The 24,947-nt window shown below is 37.9% G+C and overlaps 2 protein-coding genes across 2 annotated transcripts in view; one reads left to right on the plus strand and one right to left on the minus strand.

The window, feature by feature from the left end:
- The window catches only part of LOC137397595 (disks large homolog 5-like), a 49,082-nt gene extending 33,802 nt beyond the window's left edge, over window positions 1–15,280 (plus strand). The window contains exons 19-33 of the mRNA XM_068083893.1: window positions 179–396; window positions 597–735; window positions 2,742–2,997; window positions 3,670–3,838; window positions 4,137–4,245; window positions 6,243–6,405; window positions 6,511–6,622; window positions 7,919–8,051; window positions 9,222–9,502; window positions 9,766–9,988; window positions 10,073–10,332; window positions 13,091–13,320; window positions 14,315–14,424; window positions 14,524–14,633; window positions 15,059–15,280. Of these exons, the coding sequence (XP_067939994.1) occupies window positions 179–396; window positions 597–735; window positions 2,742–2,997; window positions 3,670–3,838; window positions 4,137–4,245; window positions 6,243–6,405; window positions 6,511–6,622; window positions 7,919–8,051; window positions 9,222–9,502; window positions 9,766–9,988; window positions 10,073–10,332; window positions 13,091–13,320; window positions 14,315–14,424; window positions 14,524–14,633; window positions 15,059–15,147 (2,602 nt within the window). The 3' untranslated portion in view covers window positions 15,148–15,280. The remainder of the gene's footprint in view (window positions 1–178; window positions 397–596; window positions 736–2,741; window positions 2,998–3,669; window positions 3,839–4,136; window positions 4,246–6,242; window positions 6,406–6,510; window positions 6,623–7,918; window positions 8,052–9,221; window positions 9,503–9,765; window positions 9,989–10,072; window positions 10,333–13,090; window positions 13,321–14,314; window positions 14,425–14,523; window positions 14,634–15,058) is intronic.
- Window positions 15,281–15,578: 298 nt separating this feature from the next.
- LOC137397605 (EKC/KEOPS complex subunit Tp53rkb-like) lies at window positions 15,579–18,189 on the minus strand. Its single transcript, XM_068083902.1, has 3 exons — window positions 17,999–18,189; window positions 16,718–17,029; window positions 15,579–15,765 (listed from the first exon to the last, which is right to left on the minus strand). The coding sequence occupies exons 1-3, from the start codon at window positions 18,174–18,176 to the stop codon at window positions 15,590–15,592; spliced, it is 666 nt and encodes a 221-aa protein (XP_067940003.1). The 5' UTR covers window positions 18,177–18,189; the 3' UTR covers window positions 15,579–15,589.
- Between the last annotated feature and the right edge of the window lie 6,758 nt (window positions 18,190–24,947).

The following is a 24,947-nucleotide window of genomic DNA, read 5'->3' on the forward strand; positions in this document are numbered from 1 at the left end:
GGATGTGACAGAGCCTAATCAATATTTACTCTTGTTTACAGTTTATTGAGAATGTTTTTAAATGCTGCTGGTTTACTATTTAAAGTGAGACTGTCGCAGTCTGTAGCAACCATTTGGTTTATTGACTATAGTGGTCCTTTTGGCTCGTCGAACAGTTGTGTACTATACTAACTCGCAGGTCTAGGCACATTCCAGCAGAGGTGAGTGAGAAGTCCAAATCGTTGGAAGGTCACGTAAATAGCCACGCTTCTCGACGAGACCCAGATGTAGGCAGCAGCCAGCTTTCTCATCGAGCTTTAGAAACTACGACAGAAGATAAGCATTTCTATCATGCTGACTCTAATGCCCAGTCTTTAGATCTGGCTGTCAAGGAAATGTATGACAAGCATACAGCAGGTACTTGAATTTTGAATCATGTGTTGTCCTTCAATTGGACTAACTTGGGCACTACTTTATAACCGAGAAATACTGTAAACATCATTTGTGGAGTCTCTATCAAAGTTTTAAATTTTTTTACAGGCAATGCAGGTACATATGTAGAAAAAATATCACAGCAAAAAAATTCACTGAAGTATTTTTCACTGTTGCCATTGCAGCTAACAAGGAACGCAAGCCTAGGCCAAGCAGCCTTCAGCCTCAGTTCAGCGGGGCACGGTGCATGACCCCTAACAGTGACCTCGCTCGCCCCATGCCATCGTCGCCTCTCAGAAGAAATCGTCCATTTACTCCTGAAAGGTGAGGCAGCTTTTCTTCACCTAGTTACCTTCTTACTGCATAGAATGCTTTTAGACAGGCCGCCAGCGTTTGCTTTATTAAAATTGTGTGATGTAGTCTTACAGGGCAAACCATTTCATGAAGAACACAATCTTTTTGAGCAACTTATAGCATACTAACTGACCCATCAGTGGAGCTCAATCCTCATTAAAGGTTGTTATTAGCTATATTAGGTGTTAGGTATTAGGAATTATTGTTGAGAGCTCGGAGTTATCCAAGGTGTTTTTTTGTTTATAATGGGAGACCTCATACACTAGATCATTCACTTAGTGTATGAGACACTAGCTACCATAGCTATTATAGATATCATTTACTTATAATGGAACCCTTAGATATTTCACACACTATGACCCAGAGATGTTTATAAGGCTTTGAAAAATGACTCGATTCATTTCACTTCTCACCAAAAAATTAACTAATCAATTCCCAATTCTTTTGCATCATATGTCATTTAAGAATCGACTCAATTCACAATTCATTGCAAAAACATCACAATTCAATTCTCCATTCTTTAGTTATTCTAACTTCAGTTACACGATTCAATTCTCCCAAATAAACAAAACCAATTCTCTATCGATTCTTACAAAAATTGACTTATGACAATATATCAGAATAACAATATCCCGCCATCACTAATTCAGCTAAACACATTAGCTCAGTCTATATACTGCTTGTATAACAAATATCAACATTTCACTAGGAATTTCATTGCTTTTTTGGGTGGATATAAGTCATACTTATCATTTATTGCTGGTATACACTCAGTATTCTACTGTAAAAGCAGTTTCTTTTAAAACTTCAATTAAATTTTTTTTAAGTCAGCAAAAAATTCTGCACAAGGATCAATGCATTTGAAAAACAAAAGGTATGTTAATATTTTGTAGTTTAATGAAACCGGCTGCAAAAGAAATATGCTATGGTTTTTGCAGTTTGACCAAAACACAGACGCACATTATCTAATATAAAAATGTAGTAGCCAAAAATATCATTGGGTCCAGTGTTAAAGAAATTCACTGTCAGAAATACGTTTAGGTCGCTGTTTACAATATTTCTTTCATTCATCCTAAATCGGAAATAAAAAAAAAAAGTTTTTACGCTGTGTTTCGGGAGTAAAGGAAAACCTATGGAACCGTTTTTTTTTGACACAATGATAACCTAAATTCCTAAATTTATTGTGGCAAGGTTTTGGGGAATCTGATAACACTGATCTGTGATCGTTGTATTTGTATAGGTGCAAAGGCAAGCCGTTATAAAGGCTTTTCGGTAGAATGAACGCTATTTGCGAGTAGCTATAAAGCTTATAAATAAGTTTATTGTCAGTGTGCAGGCGAACCATAATGCTAGTGTGTAGTACATATTACTGACCAATAAAATATAGGCAGTGATATTGAAGTATTTTAAAACCGTGTGCGGGTGGCAACATGAGACTGCACGAACAACTTTGCTTTTGCGCTCATCAAGTAACAGGTTGTGTTACTTAAGACATCACTGTTGATGTGGATTTTCTGCCAACGCAGTAATTATGAAGAGAAAGATTGGTGCATTTTGACACAAGTCGCTTTGTTTATTGAAAATAGAGAATCGAGTCACATCCTCTATCCTCTACTAACAGTAAAGACTTCATTCAATTTGACTCTTATTGGTAAGATGCTTCGAGTTAATACAACTCTACAGTAAGTAAAAGATACCAGAGAATCGATTCTTTTCAGTTCGTTTGTGAGAACCTAGAGACCTCACACGCTATGGTCATTAATAGTAAACTGAGCAAATATCATTTTATATAGTTCTATTTCACAAAACTCTGAATACAGTGGTTTTTCGCCTCTTGTTTTAGTCAGAATTTTTTAGTGCTCTAAGGTTGCGCCTTTTTCTACTCAGGCACTGTTTCTAGGCATAAAAGTAGATAGTTTTGAATACCTAATTTACCAGATATTCACTAGATTAATTCCTTTGTATGTTTGTCGCAGTCCGCTGTCACACAGCACTGGCCATCAGGACAGTCGGCCGAGCAGCGTGGCGAGTCAACCTGCCAGCAGCCGAAGCAACAGCAGCACTCAGATGTTCATCTCAGCTCCGTCCAATGTGCACCGAGTGCTGTATCCCTCCTGCAGCTCTCCTCCGCCTCCTTACAATTACGCTGAAAAAATGCACAGCTCAGCACACTCCGATGATCGGTTTCACCAACGGAGGGAAAGTAATGCTTCTCCGGTCTCGTCCTATCAGGTAAGGCAAATTTGGTTATCAGACACAGCGGCTAGTCCAGTATTTACTACAAAGCATACCAGAGTTGCTGAGAGGTTTACATGACCTTCATAGCTATATATTATGTCACCATGAAATTGATAGCTATATATGTCACAAAGACCTTGATAGCTATATATATGTCACCAAGACCTTGATAGCTATATATATGTCACCAAGACCTTGATAGCTATATATATGTCACCAAGACCTTGATAGCTATATATGTCACCAAGACCTTGATAGCTATTGATCAGGACTTGACTCCCTCGATGTAAGTTGGTTAAGCATGCATTGTTTCCCGACTTGGCACATGCTTGAGCTCTAGAAACATTACTCTGACAAACATCCAGTGCAAAATGAATATTTAGTGTATTAGAAACTGGATCTCCATTCTCATGTTTGAGATAGCAGATAAATTCAGCCAACAGGCCACCACGACTGATCACATGTCATGCTCATAGCTGTTCTATTTATTGATCATCGTTTCAACGTGTTTGCTCTAGTATTGGGTCTCTTACTCCATACTGGTGAGTGCCGCAATCATCGGGTGAGCATGGCCTTGATTGCAAGGTTAGCTCTACTCTGTATGCCTCCAATTCATTCATCTGCCTGGTTTAGTTTTACACTAGTTTTCACTGCACTTTGTCACAGAGCCAGACATTAGACCGGAAGTTTGCCCCTGGTAGCTCCCACATCCACCATGCGGTGCCTGTCAGATCATCATCAAACAGCGATTACTCGACAGCCAGAGTAAAGTTTCCTTCCAACCATAGCGTCTCTTCTAACCGCCGGTCCATCAACTCCAACTCTCTTGAAATAGGTATGTTCCAACTCTTCTTCATTTCCCCACTGTGTGTGTGTGCGTGCGTGCGTGTGTGTGTTATGTATCCCATATCCTTGCGCAGTGCTGCATAGAGTTAGTTTTTTGTGTCTTGTTAAGGAGTATTAAATCGTTAGGTTGTCCTAAACACTTCAGCGATAGGTTGAATGACGTTGTGGGAATTAATGGCCGACAGCCCTTATGTACCTCCAGTTTAGGTAAGTCTTGCATTGAAAAATGACCTGCTGCTGTTATCGTGTGTAATAAAACTATAAAAGCTTTTGTGTGATTGTTTCAGTTTCATCTGGACGGAGTAGCCCTCTCTCCTCTCCCCTAGCCCCTGAGTTCTATAGTCGCCGGTCAGAGGAGTTCATCAGTAACAAGTCTGGTCATCAGCGCTCGGGAAAGTGAGTTGCTATAACCTCAGGCTATGACTGTTACCTTTAACCAGCTTGATGCAGCTGCAATCGCACAAAGAATTAAGTGGTTTGAATTGATGTGATCCCATAAAAAGTTTTCTTGACTGTAACTTATGTCACCAATATTTGGATTTATGTGTCCATGGACAGCTCGGAGCAATAACTAGATCATACGTGCTTTAGTAAGACACCATTCAACAGTGTTAAATCAAATAAAAATGAAAACCATTTTGATAAAAGGTTTTATAAATGCTATTGTCATTAAATTTAACTAGCTAGCAGTTTTATTAAACATTTTCGAAATCTAATCCGCGAGCTTTTAGCTATTTGAAATGCATTTTCATTTTCCAGAAGATTTTAGTGCACGATAACCTTTCCTCCAGTTTTTAACAAATAGGAAATCATTCAGTTTTGACTAAAATATTTGCTCATAAACAAGAAACTGTTCTATCTATATTTTGCAGTTGATCAATAGTGGATAGCTATTCCTTTTTATAATATATATTTGTATCATAAAATGAACATTTTCATTGGTGCGGTTTGCTTGTCAATAGTCAAATGAACAGTCAAAGTCAATAGTCAAATGAACATGCTCAACACCGCTTCATTCTTACTAATGACCTCTCACTATGTAACCAATTATGTTGATCATTGTCAACCTTTAAACAAGTCGTATATGATATGGCTGGTGTAAATTTCAGGAGACTGTAAAATCACATCTTCAAATCATCTAGTTCAACTATTGTATCCTTGTTTGTGCATTGTGGGTGGATGTTATATTGTATCCTTGTTTGTGCATTGTGAGTGGATGTTATATTGTATCCTCGTTTGTGCCAGAGCCGTATAGTTTCACAGAGTCCCGCGACCAACAGAAGTGTATACGGGAGCTCGCTCGATTCCAAACAAACAGGCCACGCCTACTATTTTTATATAAGTTATAATGGAGAGGCCGCAACATTAATCAACAAAAACTACTCCCATTAGCAGTCACTTTAAAATTGATTGTTGTATCATGAACCATTTGAAAGAAAACAAAATTTCCTACAAAAAGCTGCTAATAGGGTTTTTGTAAAAACGTAAAGTAAATGCAAAAAAGAGCGGTATTGAGAGCGAGGTATGGATATTCCATTAGAGATCCGTATGTCGATCGGGTTTGTTTGGAATCGGACGTTTTTGTTTCCGGTTTTGGTCGCGAGACTTTTTAAAGCTATATGACTCTGACAGTACAGAGCTGTATAACTTCACAGAGTTTTGCTGCTAACGGATGCGCATATCGGAGCTCGCACGGCTCCAAACAAACAAGTTGCACCCACTATTGTTTTATATAAGTTATAATGAAGATGCCGCAACACTAACCAACAAAAATTACTCCCATTGGCAGTCGCTCTGAAATTGATTATTGTATTATACACCATTTGAAAAAGGACAAAATTTCCTACAGGAAACAACAAATGAGTTTTTGTAATAAAGTAAAGTAAATGCAAAAGAGTGAGATGTTGAGAGCGAGGTAAGAATATTCCATTAGAGATCAGTATGTCGATCGGGTTTGTTTGGAATCGAGCGTTTTTGTTTCCGGCTTTTGGTCACGGGACTCTGTGAAACTATACGACACTGGTTTGTGCATCGTGTGTGGATGTTATATTGTATCCTTGTTTGTGCATCGTGGGTGGATGTTATATTGTATCCTTGTTTGTGCATCGTGGGTGGATGTTATATTGTATCCTTGTTTGTGCATTGTGGGTGGATGTTATAGGGTGCTTTTTATAGTAAGTTCTGTTTAGAGTATTGTGAGGCTCAGATTAAAAATTCATTCAGTTTAAAAGTTGACAATTATTATTTGCAGTTTTTTCTATTGGCTCAGCACAAATCAGCTTCCTGTGTTCTATGCCAGCTAAAATTAATATATTTATACCGGATGTTGCCTTTTACCATACAAGGGAAATATTTCACCGTCCATGCTAGCCTTGTATTCGTTGTCTGTCTAGACTCAAGGAGGGGGTGCTGAGAGAACTCGAACTTGACACATCGTTTGAGCACCTCGGCATAACTATTGAAGAACAGCCAGGCACTGGCATATTCATCTCATCTGTCAGCCGTAACAGCCTCGCTGCCGATGTTGGTATAGAAGTGGGTGATCAGATTATTGAGGTAAGTCCTGCATACTTTTCCACCCTGATAGCAACTGCTAAAATCGGTGGTTGTATTCTATAAAAACCGTTTCTGGCTGGCCATAGATGTACACGTCTGTTTTAGTTTTGTGGGATAAATATGAGGACCGCCATCTACGACACAGCTGCCTCTGTTCTAAAGTCCTGGCAGTCTGGAGATGGCAAAGTCATTATGAAAGTGCAATACAACCCAAGAAGTAAGCGAGACAATCTTACCCAAGATGTTTAGTGTTTGTATCTGTGGAGTTGTGTGCACATAGCTATACAGAAAGATAATTCATGTATAACGGACAAACTTGTCCTCTGTGTGATACAGTGCACCCTCAGGATACAATTACCCTGATATACGATTTTTTCACTTTACGAAGTAGAACAGGATTTTTTCATCTCACAAAATCTTATTTCACCATACGAAGTCAACAAAATTTTTGCCCGAGCTCAAATTTGGCAGTCCGACGTGCTTATTACATAACAAATAACAAAGACACCAAAATTCTGTTTGTCGAAAATATGTTAAAAGGGCAGATAAAAGTTGTAGTCAAAGCGAAGACAGAGACCGGTAAGTGATAAAATTTTTGTGATAAAAAGTTAAAATTCAGTAAAATAGTTACAAATACATACTAAAACTTAGCTTTAAGGGTGTGTGTGGTAAGCTAAACTTATTTGAGGCGAATTCAAAGTTTATGTTATACGTACATCTGTTTGAAGGTTTGAACTCCCTACGGTACATACTGGTACGTTACATTGCTACATTTTATTGCAGATCATAGCCACTAAATACAATAAAGTTACTGTAGGTAACTGTAGTTACTAAGGCCAACATACTATTTTGTTACTAATCTTTAATATTTACAGCACTTATATATAAAATTTTGACGATTTATATACCAGGGATGTTTGCATTATATAATTGCTATGGTTTCTATACCCCTACATACCAACCTTGGAACGGATTAAAATCGTATCTTGAGGGTGCACTGTATCAGTATTTGGAATGTAGGCAAGCCTGTGTACAGTCAGGTATTTAATAAGTATTTTTTGACAATAATGAACTAGTTGTTGATTCCGTTATCGTCAAATATAATCTGGTACACTAACTGACATAAGGTAGGCCTACAGGCGATTTCCAGGCTCATCGTTCTGTATCACTGTGTTTATTGCTGGTCTTTCGTATCACTGCTTATGGTATCTGGTAAATATTGCTCATCCCTAAATAGTCTGATCGGCAAGATTTGTGCATAATGTTAATAGTAAGCCTCTTGCTGATAGCACATGCTCGGCTGCTCCACAGATACATTCATGTGTATGCCTATTTGAAAGTTGTTGAAGCATTCTTCAACAAGTTCCTTGCAAATCTATGTTGTTGAGTGATGAGATCTGCATTTCTCGCTCATTGGTAAAATAGCTTCATATCATTTTGCACCATTAATTTGTGACATCAATCAGGGGCTCTTGTTGCACTGGGTTTATGAGTAGCACCATTGTGGTTGCAGAATGCAAACATTTTCCTGAGCAGACAGGGGAAGTAGATAAGAACTCTGTGACAGGAAGCATACAGGCAATACATGCCTACATGGAGAATGTACCATGCCATAAGAAACCACTTTATGTTGTACACAGCAATGGGTGAGTAGAGTTCCCTTTGCACTTATATGATTTTGTAATGCGTCCTTGCATCGTCAACGCAAAAGTTTTTCATCTTTCATAGATAAATTGCTGCAGAAAAATTTATAAATTTTTAATTATCTTTTTATGGAAGCTGAGAATGAAGGGTTAGTAGTGTAACAGCTAGAGTCTTAGCCACATTTGGTCAGCTTAACATTGAAACGATAACAAAAATAATTTTGTCTCTGCTAGCGATCGGTGGCAATTTGACCTCTGTTGATTACTGAGTGATTACAAAGATTGAGCCAATGAGCCTGTTCTCCTTTTACTTATGATGTTGATCTGTTGATCTGAGTCTAGTCAGCCTTGACTTTACAGACACAAACATAAATATACTCTTTACCAGTTGCATTCTCTTATGACATTAACTTAATTTTTTTGTTAAAAACTGCCAAAGTAGAATAGCACCTATGGCTTTGGTTAAAAGGCTATGGTTTTAAGGGTCAATACAGCAAAATATTCAGTTTGTAGCTCGTTTTGCTTCCGGATCAGTGTCAGGTCTAGACTGCAGACTAGTGCAGAGATATTGTGCTGTGGAACACAACTGTCACTCGACAGAAAGTCTTGTGATGAGCTAAATGCTATCTGCTAGTGAGAACGTTTACTTAGTTGTGTTACAGCAGCATTTTGACAGCACTAGATAAGACGCTTATACATGATTGCGTTTATTTTTTGTGTGGAAAAGTCCTCTTCTCAAAACACTGGAAATGATCTAGTGTAGATGATAAGAGTGAACCATTGACATCAACAAGAACACATGACAAACTGGTTGGAGCAAAAAATTCTATAATAAAGTATTGCGCAGCCTCAACAGTATCCAGTGTATTTTCTTTCATTTATTATCTTCATGTAAAAATAATTTTGGCCACAAGTTTTTTGCCAGTTTGTTAAACTTACAACAGTTGTCGGTAATTAATAGTTCATGGAGTTTACAAAATGCCATGTGTAAATAGGCTTGTAGAACCAATATCAACTTTTCAACGCTAGGCGGCGCTGTGCATTGACGAAGAGCCAATTGTCGCGATGCCATTACATTCATTATTGAAACTTTTTTAAACTACTATGAAATTCTAGTGTCAGTAAGATTCTATATTTGGTCCTGGTAGTTAGTTGTAAAATACTTTTCCACAGGAGCAGCAGTGACGAATCACGTACTGACCCACCCCATAACGTAACAGTGCAGATGATCACTCAGAATGCGGGCCTGAAGCTATGCGGCGGGAATGAGACGGGGGTGTTTGTGGGTGAGATCGCCTCAGACAGCCCCTTTGCTAACTCTGATCTGCGTATTGGTCACGAGATTCTTTCAGTCAATGGAAAGAGTGTAAAAGGTGCTACAGCTGAGCAGGTGGTCACTGAGCTTAACCGCCCATCTGAAACACTCACCTTATTCGTGCAGTACAACATACAAAGTACGTTGTCTAAAATTTCTTTGACATGTTGATAATAGTCTGGTCTCTTGCTGTTGCTGCTATCCTTAGTTGATGAAGAAGGTTTTTGAAAACATAACCTTTCAATCCCTCGTTTGTTAGAATGAATTATGTGTTGAGAGATGATATGGTAGGATCTCTTGCTGGCCTTGCTGTAGTTGTTACAGATTGGACCACAGTTCTGAACACATGCGACATGAATAGATGACCAAGCATGCTCAATTGTGATTATGATGGTTTTCTAGAATATAGTGTGGTGCATGGCAGTGGTGGAGGAGACCACTTTTATGTGAGAGCCCACTTTAAATACGATGCGGAAAACGCAACTGAATTGAGCATCATTCCTGGTGACTTGCTACTCGTTGAGAACAGTCTCGTCGATGGTGAAATTGGCAGGTGGTATGTCTGCAAGATCGACGAGAAAGATGGCAAAAGCGGCAGTAGAGGCATAGTGCCCAGTCGAGTCAAGTATGTACATTTACAAGTTATTAAAAACACACTAGAAAGATATTAGTGTGCCTTTTGTATGATCTGCAATAATTTTTTTATTAGAATGGAGGAAGCGTTGTCTCTTCGTCGCAGCTATTCAGATGTCATGCCGGAGGAAGATGCAAAAACTAGTAAACGCACTGGCTCAATAGGAAGACGGAGCTTTTTCAAACGGCTTAGCGCGAGACATCAGCATCAACGCAGTGGCTCCAAAGACAGTCGTGAATTGACCTCATTTTCTGATCTCAGCACAAGCAATGATAATGTGCCCATCGCCGATGACGGCGTACCCTTGCTCTACCAGCGTGTAGAGAAAGTGCAAAGTGAGTTTAAATGTTGGAGTTAGCGAGCAAATCACAAGTTCATTTGTCTGTTTTAAACCTTAGACCTGTGTACCACGTAATGGCTAACAGTCAATCGGAACACAGTCAATCGGAACACAGTTTGTTGTATTTCGATATTATTTTGTAACAAATTCCAGTAATTAGCATTTAGTTCAAAATGGAAACATAGTACTTAGAGCTTATAGCACTTGCATCATGAATCACATTTCCATTTAGTTAACATTTAAATAGTTATTATGTATGCAAGTACCGTTCAACAGTTGCACTGTTTCAATAAACAATATTTGGGAAGCTATTTGTCTGTTGAAAGGTAACCAGTTGCAACTGAGAGCTTGCCATCTTAGCGTTAGCTGAGTTTAGAACCTAAAGTTGTCATAAAATTGGTATATAATAAGATCCCAAGCTAGCACAAGTAGCTGAAGTGCTTATAGGCTCTTCTGAAAAAAGAGAAGATCGTGTAAAGGTTTTATAGAACCATATTTGTCTGAAACAATTTGCTACCAGCCATTTCAATAGGCATGCGTAGGATATGTTTCGCATTCCTGAATGCTTCCACCGATCACTTTTTATTTTTGATCAAATAATTTGAACCTGTGGCAAACTATTAACAACGACAGAGCCGTGATAATGTGAAAGAACAAGTGTGAAATTTGACTTGAAATGCTATTTAGAGATTGTTCAAGGGGATGCTAAAGGGCTGGCCCTGTGTCTGTTTCTACAATGATTTAACTGGCTTTAACATCATAACCAAGAAATTAAACAGGGCTATGAATACGTTAAGCTACCAAATGTCTGGTGAAGACCATGGATATTTTTCCAGTTGAATCGAAACACGCTTGTACATTTTAGCCAGTTAAGGTAAGACTAGTGCTTCAATGGCTTGAATTTAGTTGGTTACGATTAGTTTGCAAGTGTAATTTCGACCAAAGTGATAAACAGCACTGTTGGTACGGTGATGGTCATCACCGTACCAACAGTGTTGGTACCTTTGAGGTATTCAGCTATGACTCAGTTGAATCCGAGTTGGATTCTGGATCTATGACTCAGCTCAGGTTTTGTGTTCTCACTACCATTCAGTACAACACATTAGAGAATTTCTTATTTTCAGCTAAACAGAACGTTTCCATGTTGTTTTTAGTCATCCATCAACTCTAGTCAGCGCAAACAAGTCATTGTCAAGTCATTGCGCTTGTTTTAAAGGTTGACTTGCAAGGTTGACATTCACATTACAGTTATTTGGTATCAAAAGATTCACCATGTCTTACTCTGTTGTGTTGTAGGTGCCAAATATGTGGAAATGTGATTAAAAGCTCTTAAAGCTCAAAAACGAAAAGCCGCCGTAGATTGGAATCTCTTTATTTCGATGACGTAGCCATGAAATTTGGTTATTGTCTTGTCACGTGATGTTCTCACGTGAATTGAAAGGCCAATACAAAGCTCAATATAAAACTTATCGTAGCACTAGTTTATGACAAACACTTCGGGTTTTACCGAAGACCCCGTATCAAATATAGATGCTTGCTACTTTACAGTTTTGTTTCTGTTTGGTCTAATCGGCAAGTCGTAATCTGATCATGTGACCCAATACTTCGCAAATAATTTCTGCAGCACTTTTCGATTATCACAGGTGACCAACAGGCTCGTCATGATTATCAGACAATGATATGTACTCCTTCAGACTAAGGCTAAAAAATTAAACGAATTTTTACGGTAAGTTAAGGATATCACTACTAAAAGTGACAGCATTACAGTGACAATAAAACAGACGCGTAAGAACAATAGACATGGTTTTATTGAATGCGTGAAGTATATTTGTGAAAATATTTCGCTGAATAAGGTTGCATGAAAGTTTAAACAGAAACCATTTCTCACAACTACGTCACATTTGAGCCGTTTTGGAAAGAGAATCCAAACTACGGTGGTCTCGTGGGGCTGCGATTAACTGTTCGTTTTTGAGCTTTTAAGAGCTTGTAATCACCTTTTCACATATTTTGCACCTACGACACAACAGAGTAAGACATGGTGAATCTTTTCATATCAAATAACTGTAATGTGAATTTTGTTGCAAGTCAACCTTTAAGGCTTCCTATCATATGACGGCTAGATTGTGTCTGTGACAGCTAGATTGTGTCTGTGACAGCTAGATTGTGTCTGTGACAGCTAGATTGTGTCTGTGACAGCTAGATTGTGTCTGTGACAGCTAGATTGTGTCTGTGACAGCTAGATTGTGTCTGTGACAGCTAGATTGTGTCTGTGACAGCTAGATTGTGTCTGTGACAGCTAGATGGTGTCTGTGACAGCTAGATTGTGGTCTGTGACAGCTAAATTGTGTCTGTGACAGCTAGATTGTGTCTGTGACAGCTAGATTGTGTCTGTGACAGCTAGATTGTGTCTGTGACAGCTAGATTGTGTCTGTGACAGCTAGATTGTGTCTGTGACAGCTAGATTGTGTCTGTGACAGCTAGATTGTGTCTGTGACAGCTAGATTGTGTCTGTGACAGCTAGATTGTGTCTGTGACAGCTAGATTGTGTCTGTGACAGCTAGATTGTGTCTGTGACAGCTAGATTGTGTCTGTGACAGCTAGATTGTGTCTGTGACAGCTAGATTGTGTCTGTGACAGCTAGATTGTGTCTGTGACAGCTAGATTGTGTCTATGACAGCCTTGCGTGTTGATGTGGAGATGCATCTGGCCAGTAGAGCTATGCTATGTTAACCCTTGTTGCTGTCGTTTCCCAGGTGGATGCCCACGACCTGTAATTATACTTGGGCCATTTGCTCAAGCCCTCATACAAAAGCTTGTTCAGGAGTCACCTGACAAGTTCCAGATGGATACTGAAGAGTACCTAAACACAGAAAATTGTGTGATTGAGAGAGAGATCGCTGGCGGTGTGTTTGTTGACTACAAAAAAGTCAATGACCTCGTTCAAGTGACACGCACACAAACGCTACGTGATATCGCTAGTCAGGTGAGTTGCTCGGTTTCTCTACGTGAATAGTGTAGTTTACAGCATACACCCAGTTAAGGCTAGTTTGAATTACGCTGAAGGGGAGGGCGAAAATAAGATAAAATTGTGTTTTTGCCCAACAATGCCGAGTTCATTATTGATTTGTTACCACAGCTCACACGTAGTTCTTTAAGGCCTTAAAAAGCTGTCATAAGAAGCTTGGAACTTGAAAGGGGTAGCTACATAAAAACTGAACCAAAACTGTTGATGTCGAAAGCTTTGGTTGAAAGATGTAGCCCAAAACCAAAAGGCTCCAAGTTTTGAGTTGCAGAGCTTCAGCATGCTCAATTTGGTTAAGGCATGGGCAACGAAAACTCACGTGTGATTGGACAACTTATTCTTAGCAAATTCAATGTACAGACAATTTCGTCACAATTGGTTCATGCCATCATGGTTCAGAACGTAATAACTAGAATAATGCTTCAATGGGAAACAGCTGGAATAGTGGTTATTTTCTAAGTTCAGACCGGTCTGGTGGCGTCTTGAAATTTTCAATTGCGATATGTACTCATTTAAGCATCAGTCAAAGTGTGGCCGATCTTTTTAACAGTATTCGGTAAGTAAATTAGTGAATGAGAAAAACTGGTATAACTTGAGTTGCTCGGTAGTTAAAAAATTGATGACATTGATATATCGCTGTAAGGAATGCAAAGGAGATGAACACTGTATAAAGCTAAACTGATGATTGTTAACTACAGCAATTTATCCACCACCAACTCTCCTTCCCTTTAACACTCTAAGGCCAATGTTGCGGTCAGACGAAATGTAGCAGGCCGAGCAAATGAAAGATCTTGTATGCAAATCTCGTTGCCCTAATCTTTTAAATTACAGTGCCTTGTACAATTTGTATCACATCTTTGTGGTTAAAATATTTGTTGACGTCTTGCCAAAGAAATTTATCAGAAATAAGTGTATTTTGTGATAGTGTGAGATAAAAATGTTTCTTTTTGTCTAGAATCGGCACAGTTTGCTGATGGTTCAACCGGCAGCCATAGAGAGGATGCACAAATGCAAGCTTTATCCTATCGTTATCTTTATTAGACACAAGTCACCTAAACAGATCAAGTGAGTATGCAAGCGGGCCTGCGCTAGTTTCTTGCACTTCTGTTTAATTTGTATCCGCCATTTATATGTAACGCTGATTGGCTGAACTAATTATTGTAGAGAGGTGAAAGACCCTCGTTTTCTACCAGAGCATTTATCCTCGCGGTCAGCGAAAGAACTGTTTGACCACTTCTCTAAGATTGAAGTGGAATATAGAAATGTATTCACAGGTTTGTATGGTTTAGCTACATCCTAGAACATAGTTATACCAACAGATATTACGGGTCAAAATTTTTCGCATATCATTTTGGCTTGTGTCTAAATTATATGTAAAGCAGCATTTCATCACACTTGCTTTACATATAATCGGCAATTTATTTATTATTTGTAAAAAGGCTACACGGAGTGAGGTTTTATCATAGTGGCTGCCACTTTCACCTAAAACTGTTGACTGTCCCGATTGTCTGCGATTTAAGGGAGTCCTGAAAAGTCACCCTTGGAATATAAAGCTCCTAATAATATACCACCATGGTTCATGTGGTGTAACGATGAACAGCATATCATGCAAATTCCTTTTTAATTTGTGGTAAAACCATATTTGTTTCACATGTTTTAATTTCATTCATAATATTTATAGAATTGTTGTATCTTTTAGTTGAAGTGCAAGGAGCAAACATGGCGGCCATGCATCAGAACATTAAGCGTGTGATAGATGAGGAACAGAGAAAGCACATGTGGCTATAACCTTGTACAGGAGTGGCTGTGTGACTATACATATCGAGTAGATAGACGACTGACATCAATATTCTGATGAGACAAATTAGTATGCTGTGCTTCCTCTTCCTGCACATTTACCTAGACTCACTGCGGTATACCGCTACCTATGTGGCTGTGTAATCAGGAATTCTACAAGCATTCCGAACTCTCCTTTGCTACATGGTTATTTATTTTATTATTTTCTTAGAGAACTACACAGTCATAAATTTACATTTTCTATATACAAGATATGCCATTGCTTTGGGTTTGTAAGCACACTACAAGTTCAATACGAATATGATGGATCCCCAAATCCGTAGAACTATTTTCTTCGACTGTATGTAAATGCGTATGGTTTTTACAGGTTTTCTTATGTGATTCGGTTATGAGAATATACCAGCAATATCTGAAAAGAACCAACAAGTCTAATCTAGCCAACCATAGTTCTTTTGCGACCCCTTAGACGAACTTCTTCTAGTTTAGCAATCGCTTCACAGCTGCCTTTACGACATGACTGCTCGTAGCTCTTCAGTATCGACGCGAACAATTCCTCAGTTTTAGGATGTGTGCTGAGAAAAGCTCTTTCCAGAACATACAGATCAACACCTGAAATGCCAAAAAATCATTAATAAGCTAATCCATAGCAACAGACTCATCTCACGAGACATGATCATGTGATCAAAGATAATATCATATCTATATATAATTTGTTTGTTTGTATGTCCTCTATGCATTCGGATATCATCAACGAATTTAGACCAAACTTTCGCAGGGCAACTTGGATGAGTCAAGACATGGTTTTAGGCTACATATATTGTTCTAGGAGGCTGAGGGTAGAGGCCTCTAGTATATATATAAAAGATATTTAATCAACAGGTGGCTACGCTAAAAAACTAGTGCTGTGCTGGGGATGAGTACATATTGGCTAACGAGTTTAGACTCGCCCCCCCCCCTTCCGTTCGAGTATCGGGTAGCTGATAGCGTTTAGCATGAGTACTTCTTAGCCAACTGGTTTTTTGGGTATCAGGTTTGTTGATACAGGTTTTATGTCTAAAATTTCCAAACATCAAACATATCTTGAAATTTAAAATGCAATTATAATTCTATTCAATTTATTTATTATTTTTACTATTTAATTTAAATAGTAAAAATAATAAACTTTTATCGACCGATATGTGTTCTCGCAGCGTTAACAGGCGGGTTGTTAAACAGCGCTTAGAGCGCAATAGACCAAGTTTGTGTCCACTCTACTCGATGGATCCGTGTACCAAAACCCGACCTCGCAAGTAAAAACCCGAACCCGCAAGTCAAAACCCGGACCCACAAGACCGAAATGCCCAAAATTTCTATTACTCGAGACTCGCGAGAAGATAAACCTGCGAGTTTAACGAGTTCTTATCTGTGCCCAGCACTACTAAAGGTGAATCACGATCCAATAAAATTGGCAGTTCAATGAAGTGATGAATACAAAACAGATTAGTATACTGTTTTGTCGACAGTGGAGCATAGAGTGACTGAATAATTCATAATATATAACGAGTAATTTGTATTGTTCTACCTTTATCCTCAGCGTAATTAGAACTATTGAGAGAGGTGAGACCAAAGTCTATGAGTACGAGCTCTTGGTTTGGACTACCGGCATTCCGTACGAGCAGGTTGGAAGTGGTTAGATCACCGTGTATAATGCCATTGTCATGCAGTTTAGCAACAATGCTGCCTATTTGATTGGCTATCTTGACAATAGGCTCCGCACAATCATCTAATAGTAGTTTGTTCACATGGTCTTTCAGTGTTATACAGTCATCGAGGTACTCCATGTATATTGCATTTGCCTTTTTATCGACATAATATAAGGCAGGAGTGGCGATACCTAAAAATTAATGAAAGAACTATTAGATCACCAAATATGACTTGGGCTGAATTCATTAGGACATGCTATATCGTACGAATGTACAAAGTAGGCCAAAGTAACAACTATATAAAGTAACAGTGATATACAGTAGTGAGAATCAATTTTAGCACTTTTTACCAGAAAAAACATTTCCCAGGCCTTAAATTCGCATTTCTAGTAATGGCTAGAGTGAGAAGGGTCGTGGACCAGTGTTGCTATCTTTCTTCAAGTTAAAATTTAATTTGTAATTGTTTTAAACATATACAAATATATTAGCTGCTTGTTAAAGTGCACAGCTATGCCGATATCATTGTCACCAGACAAGCATTCCACAAGGAGGCTTCTTTAAAATTCCTTTCAAGCTTATTAGACCTATTTCTAAAATCAGCCTGATTGATATCAATAACCCTTACTAATCGCTTCTAACTTAAAGCTGGTATTTTAGTGTTGCTGGTTACCCATTATCGTATACTGGTGTTGAAGACTTAATAAACGCAGTGAGACGAAGAAGAATGTCAAGGTTAAAGGTGCAGTTTACACAAGCTAAAAGATTCTAGTAAATGATGTTCTGCCTTTGCCAATTGTCCAAATGCACCTATGGATATACTTTTCGATTCATGGAATATAGTCAACGGAGAGCTCGTTGTTATAATAAGAGATGACTGAAATAGAAAAAAATAAACTTTTATACCCGTCTATATCTGGTGATTGTTGAATGACACGGAATGGCTTAAGACAGCACTACTGAGACACACTATTTCTATTTCACACAAAAATAAGATTGTAGCAAAAATTATGTAGTGTCATGGTCACCCAATTAACGATGAGGTGGCCAATTTAAACTAAATCGCTCTCTCACTCATCCTTTACCCACATCAAACCCTGCCTCTTTTGACACAATCGCCTATTCCTTGTTTACTAGATTTTGTCTACAATGTTGACACTCACCACATTGACGACATTTTACAAGAGCCTGAATTTCACTTTTCATGCGCTGTGATGTTAGGCTTCTTTCAAGATCGGCATGGCGATACAGTTTTTTAAACCTTTCTTTTACAAGACATCGTCTGCCAAGGAAACTGGTAACATAAAGTCTAGCCTCAGCTCCTTGTTTACGGAAATCCATTGAGTAGTGTATCTACAACATAACTATCACATGAATAGCCTACTTTGATCATCACTGTCAGCATGATGTTTAATGCTTTTCGAAATCAATTAAATTTTAAAAATTATGGGTGTTTAACTACTGTCTTAAGGTACTTGGAAAAGATTGGTGAACTCGGTTCTAAACTACATTACAGAAACTTTTAATTGGTCATGGATCCTAATAGTCACTACAATTTATTGCCGACTTCTATACAGCTTCGCACTCAGCCATCTGTTGAAGTCGATCTGAATCAACCTATATCGACTTCATATTATGCTTTGCTACCCTTTCTTCAGTATTACACTTTGGGTCTATCTTAATTCTTCTTCAAATCAATGTGTTGCGAATACAATAGCTATCTCAGTAATCATTTACGACCCATCCTGAGTGCATGCCCAACCATCTTAAGATGGTTGGGCATGTACTCAGCCATTTTTGATCAAAATATCAGCTATAGAACGCCTGCCCATTTTCCGTATTATCTTTTCAGATGTGATTCAAGAGGCAGTGCAGTAGTTTGATCATGGAAGCATGCAGTCACTTTATACGTGGTAACTGTAGAGGTCTCAGTTACATACAACAGGATCGCAACTCAGACATGTACACGTACGTTGAATCGTTGGACGGAATGGCCAAGCTGAAACTGTAAAGTAGCGAGCATCTATATTTGATACGGGGTCTTCGGTAAAACCCGAAGTGTTTCTCATAAACTATCGCTACGATAAGTTTTATATTGAGCTTTTTATTGGCCTTTCAATTCACGCGAGAACATCACGTGACAAGACAATAACCAAAATCCGCGGATACGTCATCGAAATTAAGAGATTCCAATCTACGGCGGCTTTTCATTTTTGAGCTTTTAAGAGCTTGCAGTCACATTTCCACATATTTGGCACCTACTACACAACAGAGTAAGACATGGCGAATCTTTTGATACCAAATAACTCTAATGTGAATTTTGTTGCAAGTCAACCTTTAAGATCATAGCAGTGTAATTCACATTTAACTCAAATGGAAACTTGCTTGATAATCCACAGATGATCTTAGAGCTTTCCAAAAGAAGCACTGGCCTTCTCTATTCTGTAGGAGTTCTTTATTAATCTTGCCACCCAGGTGTCTGAAATCTGGACAGTAAAAGGGCAGCTTGCTTTCTATCAGAGTATCTGTGAGTAATGGTGATTGATGGAGATTTAAGAGTTGAGACCGGCGTCATGTCTTCTTTATGTTTATTTGGAGGTTGAATTTTAATCTTGTTTTGATGTAAAAACAGCAGCATGTCTTCAGCTGAGTGGGCAACCAGAGCGTTGTCATCTATGAACAACATCTCTCTGACAAATAACTTAGTTGTGTATGATTTAAATATGAACAGAGAGAATGCAAAAATCTTTGCATTGGTCTTTCTTGGATGTAAGCTCCATCGCTTTCTTAAAAGCAACCTCCAGCATAACACCAAGTTATAGTAAGAACAAAGCAGGTGCCACAACAAAGCAGGTGCCACAACAAAGCAGGTGCCACAACAAAGCAGGTGCCACAACAAAGCCTTGCTTGACAATTTTCCAGTATAAATTAATTTGGTTTGATTAGACCACAGTTTGGCTTAATATAAAGGTAACTGGATAGTTGGGGAACAGTCGATAGAGCGACAGACACTATGGCGACATTTTGGGTTCGAAAGGCAGTAACTTCCGATGGACGGGCAACGCAGCAGACAAAAAGGCGACAATTCCAAACTGAAAGGGGACAATTTGGTTTGCTTTGTGGTTTAAGGTAAGTACTGAAAAGATATGAGATTTTGCTTGTCATACGTAGTGCTTACATATATTTTTAAAACATGGTCTTGAGAGTATTATTGTTTTACGAGATTTTATTATTAATCGAAATGAATAGTGGCACGAATCTTCAAATGTCAATGGTGGTAATTCCCGATCACGCTAGCCCAGATATTTAGCAAAATGTTAGAGCTGACTTTAAAAAACACATCTAGCTTATTCATTTATAATAACAAAACTTTTTTCCGTATCAACATGCTCAATACATTTCAAAAAGCCAGCTTCGGCTGATTTGTCGACAACCCTGTCCAGGATTATTGAAATTTCAGAGTTATCTCATCTTGAGAAGAAATAATTTTATAGTTTTTAACACCAAAATTTACAATAGCCTGCGAGGGCTGTAAGTTCACTCTGTGCATTGGATGAAAAGACATTTCCTCACTACTGTGATACAACATTTACTTATAGCAAAGACAGTTTCATTATTTTTGTTTCTCTAACATTATGGTTAGACTCCAATGTTAGACACTTTGGCGACATTTTGGGTTTGAAAGGCAACAACTTCCAATGGAAGGGTGACGCAGCAGACAAAAAGGCGACAATTCCAAACTGAACACAGACATAATAGCTAAATTGCGATTTACCTTCTTCCACAGCTTGTCGTAACAAGACTAAACAGCGTCACAGAAGGCTTATAGAGAAATGACCTATTTGAAATAATAAAGATCAACCTGTTCTGATGTGATGTTACCCTTGAAGTCACTTGAAACATTTAACCAAATCACCTTAGTCAAAGAGCAATTGCACATACAACATGTAGTGGGAGACAAGGAGGCGCGATCGGCACCTCAACGATCTTTGCGATAAATACTCAAAAGCAAAGGTAAGTTAATGCTGCCATGTGCCACATCATAGACTACATTCTTCATGTTAACATACACTATGAATTTTTTATATACTTATATGAATATTTTAACAAAAGATAGACTAGATAGATAAAGATAGATAAAAGAATTAAAGAGAGTACATGGACAGCCATTGGCTTGAACTTAAATGACTGCTTTATTTTACAGTGGTGCTGGAATTTCTTGCTATTACTTTTGTTGCGTATGACTGCAAATGCATGTGCGTACCAGTACCTGCATGTGGCTGTGTATACTTTACTGTGTAATTCAAATTATCTCTGTATTTAGGTATTGGAATTAGTAAAAAGTAATGTTCAGTTGCCAATTTATAACCATGAACACGATCTAGTTATTATAGATAGGATAGAGAAGTTTCATCGCTGGACACGTTTATCTACATAGTATCAATCAGAATCAGCTCATTCTAAAAAAAGGTAGTGGTGCAAACGATTGATATATTTTTGAAAGTTTTATATAAAAAAGACCAGGTTTACACATTTGTATGAATATACTAAAAACAAAAGATCATATACATTTATCAAAATGTATAGAGCAAATCTCATATGTTGTATGTTTGTATTTATTTTCATACCGCAATTAGAACAAGAGTATAAGTTAGTTGAAGAGAGATTTACATATGAGGGTCCAAATATACGATACCAGAGTCAGCGATAGTATAACAATTAATCAATTAAAATATGTTAGTGATTCGAAAATTCCTTTCTAAGTGATTAAAAAAGGTTGGTACTTCTATGTAATCATATACATCTATTAGGTGGTGGAGAGTTGCAGGCTCTTGCCATCTGATAAGCAACCTGACGGTCTTCACAAGCAGTCAAGGAAAGAAGTAAAAAAGTGATGATTAAAATTGATTTCAGCAGCTTCTTCTGAATAATAGCTATCTCATGCAGGTGAATATTTGGTGCAAGTTGTAATACAAAATAAAATTCTACTGTGTATAAAAGAATTATGTAATCAGATTAATGTAAATGTCAGCGGGTGACAAGATTTCAAAAAGTAAGACATACATTTTGAATAAATCTGCTCTTAGATTGACTAGGTGGACTGAGGGGGTCACCTCACTGGCTTGAGGTTCACTCCTCAACCTGACAATGTTATTACTTTAGAGCAGGTAACAGTACGTATGCTGAAGTATAGATATTATTTAGTAATAAAATTTATAGAAAGCATTAAATTGAAAACATTGTAATACATACCTAACTAAAAAGCAGGCAAAGTTGTGTTACATCAACCATTGTATATGAGCTTGAACTAATCTGTAAATCAACGTGTCGCCTTTCAGCCCAGAATTGTGGCCTTTTTGTCCGCCAAGTCATCTTTTCATTTGACGTTATCGCCTTTCGAACCAAAAAGTGCCTAAGCGTCTGTCGCCTTACCGACTGTTGCCTAACCGTAAAAAAAAACGATGTAAGGATCATATCAAGTTTACCATTTTGTCAGCACAGCCAAAGTTTGTCATAACTATTTATAGACCCTGTGCCGAGATCGAGTCAAAAGCCTTGGTGAAATCTACAAAAACTGCGAATAAGCGCATACTTTGTTCAAAACATTTGTGTCATACTTGACAACGGTTGACCACCATATCCACTCTACTACACCCTTCATGTAAACCACTGTTTCAGACAATACATTTGGTGATACCACTTCATTGAGCTTGTTAAATAGTAGGAGGGTCGCGATCTTTTCAGTAATAGACAGGAGAGATATACCTGAGTTTCAGCAGTCCTTATCATCCCATTTCTTAAATATAGGTGTAATATTGGTATTGTTCCAATTCTGCGAGATTTCCTGTTTCTCCCATATACGGTATTACTAAGCAGTTCGAATATCGTCTGTTGCAACCTCTGGCCATCATATTTTCATACCTCTTCTGTAATCCCACATCATTCAGGTGCACCATTTTTTGATGTCGTGAGTGCAATGAGAAATTCAGAACTCAAGAGGCAATTCAAGAGGCAGTTCAATTTGGGCAGTTCAGTCAGTCCAGGGACGTTAAAGTGTCAGTTTAAGTACTCCGCAAAGCACTCTTGACTCTGGCTTCACTCTGCAGGATTATTTCTACATTGGGTATTATTAGCTGGTATGTTCCTTGCTTTTGGATGCCATACATTTATCTGATGCCTTTATAGAATTCTTTCATATTGTTGCAATCAGCAGCAAAGACTAAACTTCTTGCTTTTTTCCTCCTACCAATGAGACTTTAATGCTTTCGTGTGTTGCTGGACTTTGTTCTTTACATCCTATTGAATGTGATGTTTTGTCTGTTGCAATGTGACAAACACTTTTTGCAAAATTTCTCTTTTTAAACAGACAGTTAAGCACATCATCATACTCTCTAAACCAATTTTGGTGTTTCCTGGATGGTCCTCATTTGCTGTATCGAATGCTAGACTAAAATCTCCTATCGTTTACTAAATTTTCCTTTCACCTCATTTTCATAAATAAATCTTCTCAAACTCTTTTTGAATCCAGTGTTTTAGTTTAGCAATATTTGCTTGGTTGGTATTTTCTGTTCCAGCTTTCTGTATTTCTTTTGGGCAGTGATTGAGATCACTAAACAAACCACATTGTGATCTGTAAAGCAATCAGCACCTCTTAAAACATGGTTGTCCAAAGTATTTCTCCAGTCCAATTGTTTTGTCTACGCGTTGACCTTAGATGTATCCATGTTGTTTTATTATTATTATATCTTTGAAGATGCATTGGCAGTCACAAGATTGTACTCTGCCTCGGGGTTACATTTGCTCATTTTTTGACAACGAATCACTCATCAACGTTTATGATTACATCCAGCCCAGACATTAAAGTCACCCGCAATCAACAACTTATCTGTAACAGTAATGGTTTCCATTCACATATTCTAACTGGTTATAAAAGCTTTCTTTATTTTTCAGAATTTTTCCTACGGCCTGATCACAGATGCTTATGATAAATAACAACATATTTTGCTCCATTAGCAGGCATAAAGTCACAATCCTATATCTCACTGCAGTTGGTTCTTGTTCCATTTGTTTGGCATTGTCATCTTTGATACTCGAGCCCAATTAATTCCACCCTACATTCATCTACAATTTTTTACTACTACTGCGGAATATTGACACGTGTAAAGCATTTAAAACTGCAGAAGGGAAAATAAAAGCTTTAGGCAACAATGAGCCTAGGCCTTACTATCGAGTAAGTATCGAGTAAGTATAACTGAACTACTAACAGCTAGACAAATACAGTCATATACAATCAAATTTGGTAAGGTCAAACAACTTGTAATTTATTCGCACAGTAGTGTTTCAAGTGCAGTAATTCATTATACTAGTGAGAAACACACGATAAAAATCACTACAATACCATAATATTTTGGCGAAAAAAGAGGTATTGGTAGCAAAAACTTTGCGAAAAAATGAAAGAAAAATGTTTGACCGGTTAAAATTGCCAGCGTTTGATCATCGTTTTGAACCATAAAAAAGTTCAGCTGTTTGTGGAGACGTCTATGCAATACGTACTTGATATATAAGTTATTGTTTACGCAAGAACAAGGAGCCGCGGTTTGTTGAAAGGTGTGGTTGCAATAGCCAATCAACTCGCGTTTATAGCAAACGAATGACTTGTGTAAGCGGTATCGTTCTATTCAGTGACATTTCATAGAAGACAGTCGTCAAAATATCATAAATCTCTTGGTTTTAGATCACTGTTTATAAACTTAAAAATTGGCTATTCTGCGATAAATGATGTTTTAACATTGTAAACGTTGCTTCACTTATCAATTTTTTTATTAACAATACTGTTCAATATCTTTACCAAGTTGTAAGTTATTTTTATGAAGCTAAAGTTCACGTGATGGATAACAACGAAAACATGTGCTGTCAGATACAACGGTATATTTATTGAAACAGAAGGCTATGAACATTTTTTTCATTTGTTTGTAGTATAAACAGGGCAACTGCGGCTGTGCTATATAATCTCTTACACCTGTGTAATAAACGTTCATATTAGTTAGCGCCAGTTTGATCTCCTGTAGTATGTATTTGATATATGTTAATTATGACATTGATTTGGGATTG

The sequence above is a fragment of the Watersipora subatra genome, chromosome 1 (genome assembly GCF_963576615.1).
Source record: "Watersipora subatra chromosome 1, tzWatSuba1.1, whole genome shotgun sequence".
Taxonomy (NCBI): domain Eukaryota; kingdom Metazoa; phylum Bryozoa; class Gymnolaemata; order Cheilostomatida; family Watersiporidae; genus Watersipora; species Watersipora subatra.

Excerpts from the sequence above, each read along its gene's own strand:
- LOC137397605 (XM_068083902.1), bottom strand. The coding sequence starts at position 18,176 with ATGGATTTCCGTAAACAAGGAGCTGAGGCTAGACTTTATGTTACCAGT. Across the intron at positions 17,030-17,998 it reads TGTAAAATGTCGTCAATGTG|GTATCGCCACTCCTGCCTTA; the intron begins GTGAGTGTCAAC and ends ATTAATTTTTAG. Across the intron at positions 15,766-16,717 it reads TAATTACGCTGAGGATAAAG|GTGTTGATCTGTATGTTCTG; the intron begins GTAGAACAATAC and ends TTGGCATTTCAG.